Consider the following 21,461-nt stretch of genomic DNA (forward strand, 5'->3'; position numbering starts at 1 on the left):
TGAATTTGTGTTTAGTTTGTGGTTGCAAATATATGTTACTAGCTTTCCGCCCTCGGCTTCGCCCGCGTTTTCAAAGAAATACCCGTTCCCGTAGGATTTCCGGGATAAAACCTATCCTATGTCCTTTCTCGGGTATCAAAATATCTCTATACCAAATTTCATGCAAATTGGTTCAGTAGTTAAGGCGTGATTGAGCAACAGACAGACAGACAGAGTTACTTTCGCATTTATAATATTAGTATGGATTATTTGAAATGCTACTTATTGAAATCAATTTATGAATTTGGAATTAATAGAGTAAGTGGAATTTGAGAGAAAATATTATGTAGAGATAAAGTCAGTATTAATTACTGAACTACAAAAATTCTGTTGAATTTCAAAATCCTAAAGACATTTATGGACAAAAAAGAAACGAACTACGTATATTTTAATAAATATCTTAATTAATTAATCGATTCAAAAAGTTTTGAATTTCATTCGTAGATAAATTCGACATCAAATAAAAATAAATTATATGTTCAATACTATTTTCATCTCTAGAAATTCTATAAAATTTTGCACCACAATTGTTGAGGAATATTTTTTGTTGCCAAACAATTTCCAATACAAACGACTACTAACGTAGCATAAAAAGGTACAAGTGAAGCATTTTAACGCACCAGTATGCAGTTGTCCTATATACGAATAACAACTTGACATTAATATTGCTGTAGTCATTAAAACGTTTCTATTTTTAACCTTTCTCGGCGGCTAGCGGCTGTTGTTTGAATCTTTTGTCATTCATGTATACCTGGTACCTTTCAACCCGAAAGCAATGTATTGGAGTTGATGATCAAAGGAAATACGAAATAACGTTTCAATATCTTAGAAATATATTGTATTTATTAAGTTTAAATTCTATGCTCAATATCGTTTGTAATATTAGTTGTTCTTTTATACAAGGACTACAGAAGGCTATTTAACATACTGTGTAGTTATATTATTATCTAAATATATTGTAGTACAGCGAAGAAATGTCGAGTATTGATATTAAAGAAATGTCATAGGTAGAGCCAGTTAATTAAGAGATTTTGTACCTATATGTTTCGGGCTTTGGGTCAAGCTGGAAGGTTTTGGAAGGAACCGCTTTTGGGCAATCAGACGTTGATTGAACGTTTCCTACTTAGGTAGGTACTTACATATAGTTTTATAACTGTATGTAGCTAAGAATTTGATAGTTTTATTTGGTAATATGTAACTTACATAGGTCTAGGAGCGAAGAAAAATTTATTTTTACGCAAACTTATTTATAATATATTAACATAAGATTTCCTAAAGATTCGTTATAACCCTATTATGGCTACGCCTAACAACTTTTTTCATTAAGGCGCCTACATTGTCAAAAAACTAGGTAAAATACCGCCTGTCTATAAATTACGTACCACAATACACGCGCCTGCAAAATATGGCCATTATTCCGCAAAACTTTACATAACCGGACATCGCCTCGTGGCTACCGCGTTGCGGCGTGGCCAGCTAGATGCGGACCGTGACGTCATAGGTCAGCTTCAAAAGGGAAATTCGCAAATTTGGCTCATGTCACCTGACAATGATGTTCGACAAATGGTTATTAGTTATAGACGAAGTTATGTAACTGTCAGTTGAATAGAAAGAATAAATTCTAATGCTGACATAGAAGTGAAAATTCCCTGCAGGTATTTTAAAATTAGTTATTCCGCAAAGTTTTTCATCGCATAGTATTATTAGAGCTCACGAGGTTTGCCCTTTTAAAATATATGAGAAAATTGCTATTAAACTCAAAGCTTAATAAAGTAAGGCACTGTTCCTTAATAAAGTACCGATAGCTATTGAAAATCGTTTTAACTAAATAAATCGCAAAGAAATAGCCGTTTATTTCAACATTTGATTGAAGACTGCTTTCATCTCCACGAACTTTTAATTTCGCCTCTGTGAAAGCTTTCTTTGCCCTTTGTTTTGGGATTCTGTCACGTGACCTCGTTTTTAAGCGACTATAAATAGATGCACTCAAATCAATCCATGAAAGGGTTTAAAGGGTTCTTTTTCACGTATTTTTTGTAAAAAAATACTGCGTAATTCACAATGATGATATTTTTAAATAAATTGGTGTATGCATTGGAAAATATCTTGGGATATTCAAGAAATAAACACATCACGTATAGTTTGTAAAACATAATCAAGTAGGTACAAAACTTTTTTATTTTTATTATTTTTCTTGACCGATTAAGGAAATTGTATACATTTGAACCATTTGAACAATAATTGTTTGCAATTAATACAATCACATTACAATATTCTACTGAAGCTCATTTTATCCACAACTAAAAAAAATAAATTAAGTACGTATAGGAAGGATTGGACAACTTATAAGCTCATTTAGAAATTCCACCAGATCTTCTGTAAATCGTCTATGATGCAACTTTGCAAGAAATAAATACATAATTCACAAGTATTTCTCGAGTTTTACCAATAAATAATATTTGTTCATCCTATACTTTAATAATTCTAATACATGAGGCTCTCGTTCGAGCACCCTCAAAGGTAGCTTTTAAGTGATTGGCCGGAGATATACGGTACTCGCTGGATACATTATGACCAGACCACACAGCTTAAAATATTTGCTGAAAATATGTTTTACGAATTAGGTACTTAAATACCTAGGAAATGGGAATGTGAAGGAAAGTTTGTCAAAGTAATTACATGTATGATACAAAAATTACATTTCTCTAATTTTCTTTTCTATTTGTCATTATATGGTCATTATTCTATAGTACCTATGGTAAAACTACAGATACATAATACAAACTACCTATGTATTTATCAACTATATACAAAGTGTAGGTAGTAAGTAACGATTTTTCAGCTATGAAATATTTTTAATAATTACTTAAAAAGAAGTCATATTAACAGTAAGTAGAATGTATCCAGAAATCTGGCCTCGAAATTTTCAAACCAAAAATATAAGTAAACATCAAAATCTTATAACAGAAACAATCACATAAAAATAACACACAACAATAATCCAGTGTAAATAAGCGGCTGCCCTTTACCTTGCAGTTTACTAAGATAATCAAGTTGAAGCTTACAGCCTCGGGCAGCAAAGCCGATTACCAACGAAGCAATCAAGCGACTCATTTCGGCTATAAACCGGTTGTATGCTAACGAGGATTTATGAGAAAACTACTCAAACGTTTTAAGAACATTTCGTTATATTAATTGCATGGAAATTCAGGTAGCGCGTGTATTAGATAGGGAGGCGAAGAGGGGAATTTTCTGCAATACTCGAGCGTGGCAGTTTAAGATATGAGAGATACCTTAGACCTAATAGAACAACCTTGTTAACTATTTAGCTCTTTAAGTAGTGACGCGCGCCCAGGATAGACGATCAGATTAGTAAAAAAAAATCGATAGTCTGAAATACTCGAGCGCGTCAGATTAAGATATTGGGGGTTGATTTTAGTGTTTTAAGACTAAATTTAACTAATCTGACGATAAGTCCTTGACGCCGCCAAGTTATAGGGTCGCGAACTTGTAAAAAAAAAACGTTAATCCGGCATTCTCGAGCGCGATTGTTTTTATTTTTATTTTGAAGAATATAATCTAAAACTTACTAAAAATACAAAAGCTGCCGGTTTCCGCGTGACCGGAAGCCTGGAGGAGCCATTTCGTCTTCCGAAAAACGCGTTGCAGTATATAAGTCGCGAACGATACATTTTACAAAAAAAAAAGTTTGAATAAACAAAAAAGGTAATTTTATTTTACACAAAAAAGGTCTCTTTACATTTTTGTCCAAAGTTAAAACTTTTTGACTTGAAGCATCATAAAAACTCAAACTCCCGGTTTTTTGAGTATATCTCGAAAACTGAGGGTGTTAAGAAAAATTGATATGAAATAACGATGATTAAAAAAAAGAAACTCTCAAACCTTTTTCGGTCAGATTAAGAGAACCCACCAACATTTTTGTCAGATTAAGAAAATATGCTTTCAGGAGACCGAGATAAACCTCCCCTATGAAAATCTGACGCGCTCGAGTATTTCAAAAGGACTTTTTTTTTCTGCATTTTCAAAAATTCATCGTAACTTATCGTCACGCCGAAATCGTCAGTTTTTTTAAGGGGAGCTTCCTTGGGGCCTACTTAACACCCCTTCCGAAAATCTGACGCGCTCGAGTAAAATTTTTTTTTGTGCATTTTTGACGAATTAATATGCCTAGCCCCACCACGCAAACCGGCAGATTAGTATACCGTTGTTATCAGAGGCACTTGGGGCATACGTAGTATGAATATCTGACGGGCTCGAGAATGCCCAAGTAACTATTTTTTTTTACATTTTTGAAAATCCGTACACGCCAAACCCACCGCTAAAATGGTTTTTACCATAGAAGCTTTTCTTTTCGAAATTATTTTATCTATCGATTTTGATAAGTCTCGACGGCGCCGTTTAATTACGCCATTTAGCTACCTCGCCTCCCTATCTATATATAAGCGAGATTAAAGGGATTATAATATAGTAGTTTTAGTAATGGTTTCTGGGGATTTGTGTAAGCTCGTTTCTTCTCTTTAGGTAAGATGTTTTGTAAGAGGCTTTGGATACAATCTGGAAAAAAACATACAGGGAAAATGTTATTATTTTTCAAAATGAAAATGTACAGTAGGTGAGAAAAAATATACGAAAAATAAAAGCCAAAGATATGTAAGAATATGATAAAGATATAAAAGTCTATACTTACGGATAAATAAATCAAGTTTACTCTCTATTTTCTTATCGTGTTTCTTAAGAAATTCGAAAAAAAAGCCTAAGAAGAAAAGCCTGTAAAGGAATTGTTCGTCGTTTCGGTTAAGATGAAATGAACAAGAATACGGATTACGGAATACATCAGAAGATTATTTGTTAAAATATGTTCTCTTAAAACTTTTATTACATCATTGACACCTCATTTTTATACAAATCGTTTAACGCTAAAATGTTTACGCAAATGTTTAAACAGTTCCATTTTCCGTTCTATTTATCCAACGCAAGTCCATGCGCACCAACAATCTGGCCAAACAAAACGCTTATCTAGAGGTAAATCCTAATTCCAACAAGCCAACAAGGCTTTAACATAAAACATCATGTTGAACATTTGACCTTTGCCCTTTCAATCCCTTTCATAAATTTTCAAGTGCCTATAGCTGATTGTATCGACGTCGCTACTGGTACAGCTTTCCACCAAATCACGATGTAGGAACAAATGTCGTTTGATTCAAGCATTTGTATAGGATTATTAAAGATGTGCATGATTTATCGTGGTTTTAAATTAGATGTCTGGTGTCTTAAATATACATACTTATACATATTATAATAAATAGTTTGTGAAGTTTGACCGATATATATGTAGTAGATATAGTATATGCTGAAGAGTTTGTTTGTTGGAACGCGCTTATCTCAGGAACTACTGGTCCGATTTGAAAAAATATTTCGGTGTTAGATAGCCCATTCATTGATCAAGGCTCGCCATATTATCATCACGCTAAGACCAACAGGAGCGGAGACACGCGGGTGAAACCGCGGAGCCCAGCTAGTAGGTAATAGATATAAGTCATAAATTTAAACTCAGTATCCTAGAATGGATAATTAATCTTCTCCAATTGTAAATGGAAAAAAAATTAAGCTTTATAAATTATGACTGCTTTCATTTATTATTATTGAATATTTTTGTAGTATATTCAGCAAATATTTATGAAGACCATGGGTACATTACAAATTTGCATCATAAAAAACTTACGTAAAGAATCTGACATTTCATCCTACTTTAAAAGCTATTAACACCAGGAACCCGCCAATCATCTAATTCTCATGCTTACAGTCTATTTTTGCCGAGAAATTGCATTCATCAACCAATTAAAGCCAGCACATCGAATCAATCGTAGGCTACAGATTAAACAAGATTTGATAGTCAAATTTTTAACATTTCTCTTATAATCCACGAAAAGAAAAATTGCGAGAGGCAGAATTTAAGGAAAATACGCAGATTTTACCAATTCTTTGAATTTATATAGAAATGCCCTGTAAATCCTGTAATAACAAAACCATTTTCTTTTGTTTCAGGTTGTAAAAATGATAATGAACGTCGCCGTGTAAATATTAAGGTCTATTAATAAAGCAATATTATTAAAAAACCCCGTAGTAGGTACTAGCGAACGAACGTGCTAAAATAGTTATATAGTTCTTCCATTGATAGAACTAGTGATTATCTGTGCTATTGTATAGTCTGTGCTTGAAAATGTTGGTGAACAAAATTCGGATCAGTTTGTACGGTCAGCAAAGGAAGTGAAGAATGATGCGAAGATGCCGCAACGCGCGCCGACCACGTCTAGTTTGATGCGCCCGTTTGTGGTACTGGCTCTTCCCGGGATGTATTTGCTGTATAAGTACAACCAGTACCGTCAGCAGCAAATGGAGACCGCGAGGCGTCGAGTCACTGAGCGCGAGCTTATGCATCTTAACACCAAAATCGTAAGTAATTTAGACATAGGTGTCCTTCTGGAGTAATTAATTACGTATGTAACATTACCTACAATGTTATCTCAAAACATACTAATTTATATATAATTGCGTAGGAAATAAAGCGCAAAAATACTACATATATTTAATCATATTTCGTCACAGGGTGTGCCGCACGCGATGTGCCCTGACCGTGATGTACTGTGACTCAGAAAGCTTAGCATTAAAAAGGTTATCCTAGCTGCTAACCTTCACCCGAATATTAATTGTTTCATATAATATATAGAATTAAATGTTCTTATTTCGTTAGAAGGGACCTTCATACAATAAACCTAAGCAATGGGGAAGTTTTGATTTATACTTCGTGAAAAGCTTATCAATATCCTAAGAGCGCTTAGAATTTTATCATTTCACGTTTGAAAAACATTATGTAAGTATTTTAAAGTATTTTAAAACGTTTTAAACCCTTTCATACATCAAAGAAGAGTCTCCAACTAAAACCCATAATGATAAGATTAATGTATGTAAGAAATGGTAAGCAGCTTTAAAAACAGAGATAACACTAGAAAGAATTGGAAATAATCGTGCTAATGGCGCGTACAGCTTTTATATTACCTAGATAAATACGACTCCTACGTAGCGCTGTTATAACCTATTGGAACCTACGATACTAGGCACATAGATATACATACTTTACCAATAATTTAAAGCTGCTCTTCATATCTGAATTATTAACTCCCTGATGCAAGTTAACTACAATACTGTTCATCGAAGAAGTTTAACCTCAATAAAACTGGAGCAATTAAGCGAATAAACCATTCCATATTCAATCCAGTGCCCAGTCCAATTAATTGAAATAATATATTCAGCAAGCATTAAAACAACAATTTATTCTCACTGAGTAAGTTGATTTTATGAGTCTTAAACTCAAACTCAGACTCAAAAATTTATTTATTCAATTAGACTTCTCTTAGAAGCATTTTTGGTTTGTCGTACTCATAACATACTTTTACCACAGTATTTAGGAAATATTGTAATACTGTGGTTTTACCTTTACCACCCTATCGGAAAATAGCTTATTTTCAAACAAAATTCTTTATCCGTGAAACTTAATCCTAACTGCCAGCTATAATTGCGCCATTTAATCCTTTAAGAATACGAAAAGCATTTGCATATTTTTACAAGAAACTTAGTTCACCCAAGAATTGATCAGACGTTAATCCCACGCTCCTAGTGACGTCTTAATCCCACGTCATTTAATTTCGCGAAATCGTTCAGAAATGCTATCAAGGCGTGCATATACGTAGTATGGACGTCATGTGGGTAGGGCTGTTTAACGAATATAAATTGCTAGAAAAAATTTATGTGTGTTTTGGATAAAAAAAGGCATAAGATTCCTTGCTATTAGACCCTCTAAGCATCTACAAAATGTATCGTTGATTCCAATCTCAAATAGATTATATGGATTTAATTAACTGGAATTTGCAATAGATGATAAGATAACTGAAATCCTTCTCCTTCAGTCGCTTGAAATGCAGTTAAAGTAAAATATTAATTTTAATAATGACCGATGAAGTTATGGTTCCCTCGTAATTTATCGCCTAAGGAACTTAATTTATTAATTTATATATAAATACATTCACCCTTAATACTAAAACATAATATTGTAATACTGTGCTAAAACTCCGAAATGTACGATCATCAAAATATTAATTAGATACGTTATGGTAACCAACGAATGAAACGATATTTTTCGGCACGCGATTTCGGACACTTTGATAAACGACCCACTACGTTCACAAAATATATTCTCTACTCATGAAAAATGTACAAATCTCTGAGTTTTAAAAGTTTTCGACGTTGCATAACAGCCTGTCTAGACAGGTAAACAAATCCGAAACATTTTAAGGTTTAAATGGAAACAGTTTATCAAACGGTAGACATAACGCAACAAAACAAAATAATCTCTTGAGTTTACGTGCTTTTAGCGAGCTTTACACGCGACTTGGTTATTCAAAGAGCAGTTCAAATTTAACCTTTCTGTAAACAAACAAATAAACAAGTAATAAAAGGAGCCTCTAACCACTAAGAGCCAGGGCGCACGAGCAACTTTGTCTCCGCAACTATTTTGTCTCTCCCATCAATTGTATGGGGAGTGGCGTCGCTACGTGCGCGCACTTTCGTACTAGCCCATGGGTGGGAGAGACAAAATAGTTGCGGAGACAAAATAGTTGCGGAGACAAAGTTGCTCGTGCGCGCTGGCTCTAAGAGCTAGCGCGCACGAGCAACTTTGTCTCCGCAACTATTTTGTCTCCGCAACTATTTTGTCTCTCCAGCCATGGGCTAGTATGAAAGTGCGCGTACGTAGCGACGCAACTCCCGGGAGACTTTTTTGTCCGCGGGTTCGGAGACAAGCCCGCGACGCAACTGTCGCCCTATCTATTGGTTTCAATGCAAGTGCGCGCACGGCGACAAAAATGTTGCCTGTCGGCGGCCGCCGGCCAGTTGCCGCGTAACCGGCGTAGCGATAATACGTATTTATGTCAACGTATTTATTCTCGTACACAGTAGTTTTAACCGACTTCAAAAAAAAGGAGGAGGTTATCAATTCGGCCGGTATATTTTTTTTATGTATGTACACCGATTACTCCGAGGTTTCTGAACCGATTTTCGTGACTCTTTTTTTGTTTGATGCAGAATGGTGTGGGATTGGTCCCATAAAATTTATTCGGATAAGCCCAGTAGTTTTTATTTTGTGAGCATTTTTGTCTGATCTCGATGACTTAATTGAAATGTAGCAAGTAACTTTGATTCATTTCCAGGTAACCGATTGAACTGAAATTTTGTATACGTATGTAAATTGGATAGCGATGAAACATTATCATGACATAGAGCTGATTTGATGATGGAATCGGAAGGTGGCCATAGGAACTTAGTAATATTTTGACTCAACTTTATCGAGTTTGGGCTCGTTTGATTCGTGTTGAAAAATACACTAAAAAGTATTAAATAAAAATAACTTCGTTAAAAACGTCTTCGGTTTCTAAGGACAAGAGCACAGACCACAACCGTCTCTTCGAAATCCATGTTGATAAATGCAGAAAATTTTAAAGAAAAAGTTGCGTTGCTGTCGCTTTCGTGTGCGCATCGTTCAAAACTTTGCGAGGAGACAGCGACAGAGACAAAATAGTTGCCGGGCAACTAAGTTGCTCGTGCGCGCCCGCTCTAACTCTAAACTCAAATCTCTAAAAACTCGGAAATGTCGAGTAAAAGAATGTCTAGTACTTTCAAATATCCACAAATGTTACCTAAAACGGCCTACGAATAAATTTAGAAATACTATCAAACCTACAATAGATGCACTAAAAATACCGCAGTGCCAAGGTAGACCGTTGCACTCCCCTTTTCAAGATCGATCCTAATAATAAACTGGAAACATAGAGCCTATTTATAGTGATCTCGTTTTATTGGATCATATGGAGTGTTCTAGAGAGTTTGAGAGTCAATTAAACTCGAGACCTTTGTCTTTGATTTTGTTTTCATTTTTTTCCTTTGTTTATATAAGAGTAAATATTTGCTCATTATACCTAAGTAGGTATACTTTGGACGAGTGGTGATTGAGAGTTCCGATTAGGCTGAAGACTCTTAGCTTAAAGGCCTGTAACTGATGTTATTATGTATATTGATTTTTTGGGATAGGTGCTTGAGATGGAACTCTTAATGGAAATTCTTCGAAAAGAAAATTAAGTAGGTATGTCATGATGTATTGATTTGTTCTTTTATTGTATGTTTATGCAGCTTGCATTACGCTCTTCCAATATGGATTATGCTTGCACTCGAGATTACGCATGTGAAATCTCGGGGCGCAGCTAATCCTACTTAACTACTAATCTTATAAAAACGAATGAGATGTAACAATGGTTCATCCATGTTTGTTAATCATTCACGTGAAGACCACGAAACGGATTTTAAATAAATTACCTGCTATTTGCCGGGCATTCGACTGCGGGTGAAACTATGCAAAAGAAAAATTGTAAACAATTTAATATTTTTACAAGCTTAATAAAATATGTTTATATACACCCTTCGGGGATGTTACTAAACTCTTTTTTCAGTTTCTCTGTGGATAAAAGCAATGTCATGTTATCAAATTTCCATCATTCCATTTCAAATTTTCGGACAACAATGTTTTAAACAATTTTTAAGCAAAAAAATATTACATCACAATTAACCGACTGAAAATTTTCCAAATGTTTTCATCAACCGTGAACTTTGCCACAAAAGGAATATGGTCCGGCGTAATGTCCTCGAGATTGTTGGTCAATACTGTATCCATTTACAGGGGTTATGCTAAAGAAAGAGATGATGGATGTAGACGAGCGGAAGTCGATATACCAAAAGATCCCGTCCCTTGCGAGAGAAGAAAAAAGAAGAAAGGAGGAATCTTACATAAGATCAAGTTAAAAATAATCGAGGGTGGAACCAATTTTGGCAGTATGTTATTATTTTAATATGAAATAGGCATATTTTAAACCAATAAATCTTGACCTATTTGTGCTCTGAGTCGTCAAAGCTAGGAAATGAAAACGAGCAATTAAAATGTTTAACTCGGCTCCTGTAGCAAACTAAATTGGCTTAATCTCGTTCTCAAATTAGCAGAATATTCATACTCCGACAAACATGAAGCCATATAAATATAATGGAGTATAATTTATAGGTATAGTTAGATATATGATACGAAATGTAGTCTGATATTGCACGGAAATTGAGGAAATAACGTAGACATAGGTTTCGGCAAAATCAAATTTATTTTCTTTGAATACAATATAATATATATTGATCAAAAGAATATTGCGTATAGAGTGTATTATTGTGAAGAGCACAAAGAAGAAACGCGCGTTAGAATGTCTACTTCTTACTATTCATATATTGGCCATATAAAATGTTCAGTTAATGTAAACTGGGACGTTCCATTTACAGATTAATAAAAGGATCAGATTGTAAAATAAGTCTTTAAACATCATGAGAATAAGAGTACATTTACAACGTTGAACCTCACAATTTTGTACTTCAAAACCTCTAACTCATGTTTAATGTCAACTGCAGCGCCATTTCGTGACATTACATGCAAAGAGAAAGTTTGCAAGGAGGTCGTTCCCCCTGAGCCTAAGGCCCTGCCCGCACCGAGCAGGCCGGTGCCTCCAATGCCGGCGCCTCGGCCGAGCGTCCAAGTATCGGTGCTTGGTGCGGACACGTCCTTAGGGCAGTATGTTGCTTTGTTGCTGAAACAGTGCCCGTGTATAAAGAAGTAAGTTTATATTTTATTACAAATCGAACTCTACTTCGCCTTAATGAATTACGTATGTTTTATTCAAATAGATTGTTAAGGTAAATCTCAAATTCTGGTCTAGCAAAAGCTTATAAGCTTAATCCCCGAAACAGACATTTTTATAAAGTTTTCTCCAAATTAGCATACAAAATATTACATTTATCTGTCACCTGCAAATAAACTTCCCTTCAATTTATCTCTTTCCTTCATTATTCCACAAAATCGTTTACCCAAAACACATTAGCCGAAACACCGTCCAAACTCGCTCACCCAGATCATATTTTTATAAGAAAAGTATCACAAACGTGTCATCCCCTGCCTCCAATTACACGGCCCATGAAGATATCTCGTTCAGTTCCCATCGGGGTTGTTCCAAACACGGATGAAAGATAAACATTTGCCGAAACGCTGGATCACTGATATCGTCCAAGTATTTCTAGTTGCGTATTCGCTTTGTTACTTTTGGGATAATCGTATTTATCTAATAGAGACTTATCGGTTTATTATTATCATCGTAAATATGTATTGGATAATTTAACTGAAATAGCCGTCATACATGGTTTAACTAAATCTATTAATAAGGCAGGCTGCCACAGAGAGAGTGTAGTAATTGAGAGTTATTGATACTTTATTCAACGAACGCTCTTTCCATCAAAATATCATTTATAACCAAAAATAACTCTCTCTTTTGATTTGTCTCCTGTAAACAAACTATCAAGTCTATTACATCCATCCAACGAAAGCATCTATCATCATCTTTTCATCAACAAAGCTACTATAATGCAGACCATTCACTTGAATAATAAACTTTTTACGGCTCCGACTGGACCGTACTAGGATTTTTAGTACCAGATTTAATGGCTCCTACGCAGCCCATTACATCGCAGTATTGATTATGCTATTAAACATTTATTCTCCCGTTTATCACCTTTATTACGAAACAGATGTGTAATGATACAAAGCCTCTGTGAATTACGGCAGTAATTAAATTATACAGCCTTCTAGTTTAATTGATAAACGTTAAACTGTTGCTAATCAGGTTTAAAACCTGGTAAGTAATGACTCAGTGAAATTTCTTTTTCTACCATTTATTCGGAGTTTGGATATAATGGCAAATTAACTCTTGCGTTAAAAGTGCTGAATCCTCTCTTTAAAATTTCGCTGTCCTTTTATTCTTCCGTACAAACTTAAAAGCCAGTGAATTAATTATTTTACCATCTACAATTATTTTAAAATTTCCTCCACTTTAACATATTTAGACGATCTTTCCGTCTCGTTATTTTCCCGCCCTTCTTATGCACACCTATTTTGATATTCAAATTAGCAATCTCAGAGCGTGTCACACGGATTTCAGATTGCGTTTATACGAAGCGAACGAACCGAGTATGGATTGCAATCGGAATATCTTCCAAGTGGCTGAAGACTTGAGGTATATAGACACAAACTGTATGGTCGAGGCTTTCAGCTGCGCCTGCAACGAACTAGAGCGTTGTTTACAGGTTTTTATTATTTTTATTTTGTGTAATTTAATTTCCTTGTTACGTTTTATTAGTGTGAAGTTTCCTATCGATTTTGTTTTCACTGAAGGGTGGTAACTTCATTTTACATGTCATGAATAATTTGCGAAGATGTGTAGCGAGGAATGTGTTTGTAAATAACCAATCATATCACTTTTCCATTATAAATAACCATTCATATAATTCAGTTTCAAAACACATATTTAAAAAAAACATCCGTGATATTTCATTACTAACGAATTTCGTCAAATTTCCACAAGTACATATTCAAATGGCTAATACATACCCTAGTTTATGTAACCTTAAAATTTACATATCTGCGAGTGCACTCGACTTCCGAACTGGGTCTAACTTGCACATTTCAACATAAACTACTGCCAATTAACGTGGGTAATTAAATAATTCAGTTTTAAAGTTAAATTAGAACGTAGAACGTTAAGACGCAAGTTTCGTTTCAGCGAAGGAAAAACTTGGTCTTATGCAAAGCAGTTATGATAGCAAAATAGAACTTTGTTGTTGTTGACAATTAAACGATGAAACTAAAATAACACTAATCTATAAGAAAAGGATAAGGAATAGATTTCTAAAATACATAATATATAATGTATTATTATGATGCATCTTATTACTTAATGCTTTCCAAATATCTCCATCGATGAAATACTTACCTAAAGCAATTTTATATTTGGGGGACTTTTTGTTAATACCTACAAATTGATTAACGTAAAAGCTTTTTCAATCATAGTTTTCTACGAATAAATAGCACGCATTACAATAATCAATAAGCTGAGACTTAACAAAACACACTTATGACGAGTTATTTCGAAAAATTCGTAATATACAAGCCACTAACAGAACTTATCGCTTAGGTCGATAATTCATTCCCCATTCATGCATATTGTTTGCAAGGACTGCTCGGTCAATAACCCGACAAATCAATAAAAGCTGCCTAGCTTCTTTACTGTACAGGCTGAAAACTATTTTTTTATGTAGCAGTTACGACTTACGACTTGATGCCTGGTGTTAAAGACACAAACTTTTTTATTTCTACATGCATATTTTTTTTACATTGATATTGGGAGCTTTTTTCAATTAAATGAGGTTTGTTGATTTGAAATATTTCAATGTAATTTGTATAAAACATAGGCAAAATAAATCCCAGAAGCTTGACTAAAATAACATTGATAACAATGAAATAGAATAAAAATACATTTTTAATTGCATCCGTTTATTTTCGATCACAAATTATAAATACCATTTCATTTCAAATACTATAGCTATTTATTCCTAGTTAATATAGAATAAAAATAACACTAGCTAGCTCTACATAAACACCACCACAGGCTAAAAAAATAAATACCGTACCGTAAAATCATTTTGCTGTTACATAAAAGATGTCTGTTACGACTACGACGCCAATCTGTCTGGTTGTTGTTTAGTTTTCCACGGGGCAAACTAGTTTCTAGTCCATTCAGTGACAATATTACTTGAACATTATCACAATTTATTACGTACCTAACTTGTCATTTTAGTCTGTGCTTGTTAAATAAAAAAAAAACTTCCCGCGCTTATGACATTTTTACAGATGATGAAAACACGCGCGTCTTTTTACATATGAATTAAAAGCTTTAAAAATGCATTTCCTGGTAATAAAAGTAAAGGAAGTTTTTATTGTTTAACATTTCTCTTTAACACTCAGCAGGCGAAAAGAGTAGGTACTTGAACCTTGAGTTAGAGTTGGAACCCTGTGTGGATTCTCAACAATAGTCTGACGTGCCGGTAAGGCGCACACTTGAGTGTTGGAATGAGACCACATAGTAACAATTCATATTGTACTAAGCCATGTGTGATGTGGAAATTAAATAATTGAGAATGAAAGGATAATGCTTGAACAAAATATATTTTTTCTAACTTTCAATTCAATACTGAAAGATTTATAGACAGAGACAGAGTTTTCATGTTGTGATTATTGAAGCTGTATTGAAGGTAGAGTTCTATCACAGATAATTAATAGATACTAGGGTAGTGTTCTGTTATACCACGTTTTATACTCCTATTGCTCAAATCAGATACTTGTTTTATTTACGATTAACTCTATCTTTAAATATTGAAAAAAATAACACATCATGTATCATACGTAATATACATGATGTGTTATTTTTTTCAATATTTAAAGATAGAGTTAATATTTATTTAAATACCTAGACTTAACGCGTTTTAGACCACGAACAATAGTAAGCTATTTTAAAGCCCACTTTTGAACGCTAAATTTCACCCGAATGTAGATTGTCTCCAAACTGCTATCGTTGTTGTGCATAATGGAAATTGTTTCCTAAAATATTTTGTAGTTAAAATTGCATGTGATCGCTGTCACTCAAATGTTTTACAGCTTTCCTGCAACTTTAGCGAGGAAAAGTGTGATATGCTCTCACAAAAAGAAACAATATGTTTCGTACACTTATGTTTATTTAAGTATTTGGAAACGTTAGATATTTTATATTAATTAATTATTTTATATTAATTAACACTAAATTAAGTTACATTATTATACAGAAGCCAGAGTTTGTAAACAGTCTAGGTGATGAAATTTGTTTGTAAACCGAGATCAATATTGTTCTCGCTTTATTTTTATTAATTTCAATTTGTAATACAAGCAATGAAATCCGACCTCGACGCGGCGTAATAGCGATATTTAATTTATTTTCCAATCTTCACTGTTCATTAGATTTGATATTATGTATTATTATTTACTAGTAATATGCATCATGATTAACTACTTTTTCTTTTAGAGTTATTCAAAGAAGGTTTTTGTTATTTTAAACAGTAAGCAAAGTAACATAACTACAAATTCTTGCCTTTATTTCATATTACATAATAGATATATATTTTATTTTAAAAATCACTCTTTTCTATTCAATATTAACACTTCACAAAAACCTTCAATTTTTCATAACATTATCCAAACCTTCATATAGAAAGCGGGCAAATTATAGCGTGATGAATAGCCAAATAAGAGCACATGGGTGATTAAGAACTTATTGGTCGTCACGCAACACCACACCCTTGGCAACAGTCAATGCTGTTGACCCGTAATGGTGTCGTTAATGTTTCCATTGAACGATGGTTATAAATCATTTTAACAATTTCGAGCTTCCACAGGAATTATAGGAGGAATATTCTATGTTATGCGTTTAGCATTCTATGGATTTATCTAATTATATTTACGACTAAGTATTTGTGGTTAAATTTTATGATTGTGGGATTAATATTTATTTGTTTAATATACGTCTTAACAGTTTTTAATCATCATGTATGTTAAAAACCACGTCACATTATGAACAAATATTTTTCATGATTTTGCTCTAGTATATTCCAGTTTAGCTTCAATTAAGCGCTTTGACAATCCTACCACGTCTTAATCTAAAAGGTAGACGACTCTTCAAGTAAAAATAAATTATTAATACCAATTTATATCACATAGAATTCGGACATAGTACTAATGTTGGAGAACGCGAACGTTAGTCAAGATCTACCAATGGACACGAGGTTTTGCTACAACGCTCCCCTGGTGAAAAGGTATACGGACGCCATCGCACACGAATGTCCAAAAGCCTTTATCATCGTGTGCGCCACGCCTATAGACTGCATGGTGCCCTTGGTTACAGCGGTATATGTTTTTTATTTTAATATCTAAAATTTATACGTAGAACTTACATATCTTATATGAAACATGGTTCTTGTTACATTGACAAAGTGTAGTATCAACAAAGTGTAACATCGTTGGCACAAGATAATATTAGGCACATTTTCAATTTAAGGGAAGTAGATCAATTAAGACAATACAAAATTGTATTGAATCCTCAATATCGTTATATAATGTTTTACTTTTACTACCTATACCTACATATATTGTTCTGTGTAAAATGTATTTTCTTCAGATCGCTGTTCTCATAAGTAAGTCGATTCGAAGTATTCTTGTTTCCTTATCAAGATAATCAAGAAATATTCCTTGTATTGATTAATTATACTTCCTTACTTGTTTCTAAGTAACAGATCATCTTTTACTTTTTAACGTCACTTATAAATAATCTCTTTCCACGTTTTCTGTTTTCTAACATTTTCCTTTGACGAGAACGTCAAACTTTACGAACGTAGCTTAGTGGGAAGTCATAAACATTTAACACTTTATTGGCTCGATGCTTGTTGTTTTTCCAATAAATATAACGTTATTAAGATCACGAATATGGGCTCTGAAGAAGCTAAGAAGAAATACTATGGTTTTATTACGATGTAACGTCTTGTCTTTGCCTCCAACTTTAACAGCTTATTTTTTTTATTATGCTTTCTTTTTTAAATTATCTCACTATGGAACTACTTATCTATAAAATTTACCTCCATAATTATGTTCTTGCACAAAATTGTCATTAATCCTTTAAGAAATAAAAGCCTAGAGACTAAAGTTTATTTCACTGCCTCAACTCTAACGTCCCAAGTGACTCGCAATTTTTCATACGAAAAGGAAATGCCTCCAACATTCTATTTACTTTTAGTAAAATTTATTAATGTTTTGGCTATGAAATATTTTTCCTCTGTCATAAATTTACTTTGAAATTTTTGCCTTTTGTCTCCATTTTTCCCATCAAAATATGTTTCATATTCCTAATCGTATAAAGATTTAATTTGCCTTAAAGACCATTTCGATTTTATTTATTTGTGTTAATCAAAGCATCTTTAAAAACAATGCCGCCAGCTACTTATTTGTGATATTACAGCGGAGCTGATTTTGTTTTCTTTTACCATTAAATATTCATTACATTCTCAAATCTTTTGATTAGATCATTTCTATTTACTCTTGGCTAATCTCTTACTTAAATTAATTTCTTTTAAATTTCTCCAACGCAAAACAATTAGCAATCTGATTAATATATTACAATTGCTTATCCCAATTTTTCCATGTTGACCTGATGTATTTTCACAATATAATAATGAACTAATTGTCCCATAGATTGGCATTCGATCGGATGCAATAATAGCCAATAGAGTCAAATGGTGTGAAACTTACCGCTCTCTCGATGTTATCGTACCTAATTGAATTGCCTTATCGGTGTCGTCTTGTGATTAGATATCTTAATACCTACTTTTTAAAGATTGTATATTGCCTTCTTCTGTTCTTTGTCGCTTTGTTAAACCAGTACATTAGAGGTCTTGATGTATGTAGAGTTATGTAAATAAGTTAAAACACATTTAAGCGACCATTAAAATTAATTATTCATCATGATTCTTTATTGTGTTTACTAAAAGTTTAATAATGTCGAAGCAAATATGAAACATGTACTAAGAAATAAATGCAAATCTGGAACAATCAACTATAAATAAAAATTGTTAGAACCATTGTATTGGCATGTCCAATTATCATTTGAACTTGCTTCCTTTAATACAACAGTAAAAGTAAATTGTTTACTCAGCATTCATAATGGATCGGATAAAATCTAAATTGTAGATTCTATTTTATGTTGAGAATCAGTACTTGGTTAAAAGCTACTTGACATTTCAAAGGTCAGGTATTGTGTTGATGTTGTGCTATGCATAAGCAAAGACACTTCTTAGCATAACTTTTTATAGCAGTTTTCTAACATATACAGCGGCATAATTTCCATCCCTGACCTCGTTTATTTTTTACATTTAAACCTTGTAACGTAAATGCTAAATATAAGACATACTATTTGTCTTAGATCAGGACCTAAGATGCTTCATAATTACACTTCTCAAGTGCTGTAAGAAATAAAAAGACATTCTAATGGCAGCCTAAATTTTAGTCTTCTATTACGTATGACTTGCAAATACAGCTGAAAATATAAGTACCTAATTTACAGACGCTTAAAGAAACAGGGTGGTATGACCCAAGAAAGGTCATGGGATCATTAGCGGTTCAAGAAATGCGGGCCACAACCCTCGCTGCTCGTGCTCTTTCTCTAGAACCATATTATATAAGGGTGCCTTGCGTTGGCGGCACTGAAGGTCGTGCTTTGGTACCTTTGTTCTCAAAGGCGGTTGAATATTTCGATTTTACTAAGGTAACTTTATAGCCGATATAGACATCGACTTATATTTTGTTGATCTTTTATTAAAATAGAGAGGTCGTTATGTATATCATTTAGCAAATTAGGTACGTAATGTGTAAAGTAGCAAATTAGGTACGTAATGTGTTTGCGTAGTTCACGTTGTTGTGCCATACCACATTAAAAATTCGTCTCCTAATTCTTTTACTGGAAGTTTCGTTTCCGTAAAATTAGTTAATGCGTTTCAAACATTCTAAGTACTTCGCTCAGTTACACCAATTAGCTCTCATAAGTTCACTTTCAGCAAAATGCACTAATGATGACGGAAACTGTACGTGATGCTCCAGCCGCAGTTGCTAGATGCGATGGGGAATGTCTAAAAGCTTCTGAGCTAAGTGAAGCTCATGCTCTTGCCGGCCTAGTGACTAAAGTAGCCTGGGCATTACTAAGTAAAGACGTGCCAAGGGTTACGGGTTTCGTAGAAACGGACGCTAGACAAGTCATTTCGCCAGCCAGGTAATTATTGAAAAAAAATCTCCGTACAAAATGTAAGATATTAGACACGAGACATTTTATCTTCCTACGCATTCTACTAATTCTGATTTAATGTACTCATATAAAAAAGTACATCATCATAGCATTCAATTCATTTAGATTCGTTTTACAAGACCAACTAAATATCCAATTTCGCGTTTACATATAATACATATATTATATGGCAACGGTCAAAGCGAGGAAGCTCTTGCTGTATAATCCCGACGTTTTAACTAAATGACATTAAAATTTATCGCGCAGTGCTTGCCAACTCGGTGATATCAGTAACAGAAGATTGTTTATCTTCAGATTTATCGCTAATACCGTGGAGATAGTTGAAACGGGCATCTTGAAGAGTCTCGGGTTGCCGCCAATGTCTGATACGGAAGTGACTCTACTGAATTTAGCGTTGAACGAACTGTGTCAGAAGCAAGCCATGGTTGACGACTGGTATTGCAAGTATTGCAGTTCGTCTGGCCGACTGGACACATGCCAGACACAATTTTTCAAACGGAGAGACTACCAGCGTTTTGATGACTGTGCTTATGCGAATATTTGATTTGTGTGTCTTTATTGTTTGTTAAATTTCTGTGATTATTGTTGGTTTTGAATTAAATTTATTGGATGTATTCCTTTTTATGTTTTATTTATTCTTATTATGTACTTCGAGTAATGTAGTATTGAAAATTTAGACGTCTTTCTTTATATTTCGTAAATTTATGAAAGCACAAACTTAACCCATATGTTTGTTTCCGCAGGAAATTCAGATTTTTTCAATTTCGGTGAAATAGTAAACGGTATGACTTTCGCATCTCAATCGAGCCCCAAGAGACTATAAATCCTTGCTGTTACTACGTGCTTTTACATTTTGAATTTTCCTATTTTCAATTAAGTACTATTAAAGTAGATTTTCTTCTGTCACCATACTTATCATTATGAAAAATGATTGTTGCAAAAAATAGCATCATATTTAGTTCTTTAACAATAACTGCTTTTAAAATAACACTTTTTCTACAGTTTCATGTCAATTGATGTGCTAATAAATCATGAAGGCATCGTAGAGAAGTTTGATTTACCATGCAATATGAATGATATAGAAAAAGAATTAATGGACGATGCTCTTACCCACCTGACCAAAAATGTAAAACAAGCTATGATGTGGTACGAAGATACAGTGTGTGCAGAAATATCAAGCGGAAAAGTGGCTGCTAAAACGCACTTTATGTATAAAAAAACGTACTCCCATGTAGAAGATTGTTACCATCAAATATTATAACTCGATCAAGTAAAGCCAAGGTTTCAGAATTAAGATTCCAGAAGAAGTTTTTATTTCATTTCAAGTTTCCGACTCATCTTTTAATTTTGCCATAGTCGTTGTTGTTAATGTGATGTTTAAAAAAAGAGGAAAAGGAAAAATTGTAAATGAAAAAAACGTTAATAAATTGTTTTTTATTAAATACTTTCTTTCATTTATACTATCGCTAATGACTATTCCCATTACAGTACATTGCTACACATTAG

At 33.6% G+C, this 21,461-nt stretch overlaps 3 protein-coding genes across 4 annotated transcripts in view; all 3 read left to right on the plus strand.

Annotated features, from left to right (window-relative positions):
• The window catches only part of LOC123698106 (SET domain-containing protein SmydA-8), a 542,384-nt gene that overhangs the window by 355,737 nt on the left and 165,186 nt on the right, over positions 1-21,461 (plus strand). The window lies entirely within an intron of this gene.
• LOC123698111 (chromatin assembly factor 1 subunit A-A) overlaps positions 1-21,461 on the plus strand; it is a 57,256-nt gene that overhangs the window by 8,645 nt on the left and 27,150 nt on the right. The window contains exon 2 of the mRNA XM_045644709.1: positions 6,106-6,513. Coding sequence (XP_045500665.1) covers positions 6,346-6,513 — 168 coding nt within the window. The 5' untranslated portion in view covers positions 6,106-6,345. The remainder of the gene's footprint in view (positions 1-6,105; positions 6,514-21,461) is intronic.
• LOC123698109 (malate dehydrogenase, mitochondrial-like) lies at positions 10,681-21,336 on the plus strand. Of its 2 annotated transcripts, none has more exons than XM_045644706.1 (7): positions 10,681-10,995; positions 11,608-11,809; positions 13,185-13,329; positions 16,829-17,014; positions 19,221-19,421; positions 19,711-19,922; positions 20,958-21,336. In XM_045644706.1, exons 1-7 carry the CDS (start codon positions 10,752-10,754, stop codon positions 21,214-21,216), a joined length of 1,449 nt encoding a protein of 482 aa, XP_045500662.1. In that variant the 5' UTR covers positions 10,681-10,751; the 3' UTR covers positions 21,217-21,336. The 2 variants fall into 2 exon arrangements, with proteins under 2 accessions (XP_045500662.1, XP_045500663.1); XM_045644707.1 differs by lacking the exon at positions 20,958-21,336 and adding an exon at positions 20,250-20,545.

Source organism: Colias croceus, chromosome 15, assembly GCF_905220415.1.
Source record: "Colias croceus chromosome 15, ilColCroc2.1".
NCBI classification, from domain to species: Eukaryota; Metazoa; Arthropoda; class Insecta; order Lepidoptera; family Pieridae; genus Colias; species Colias croceus.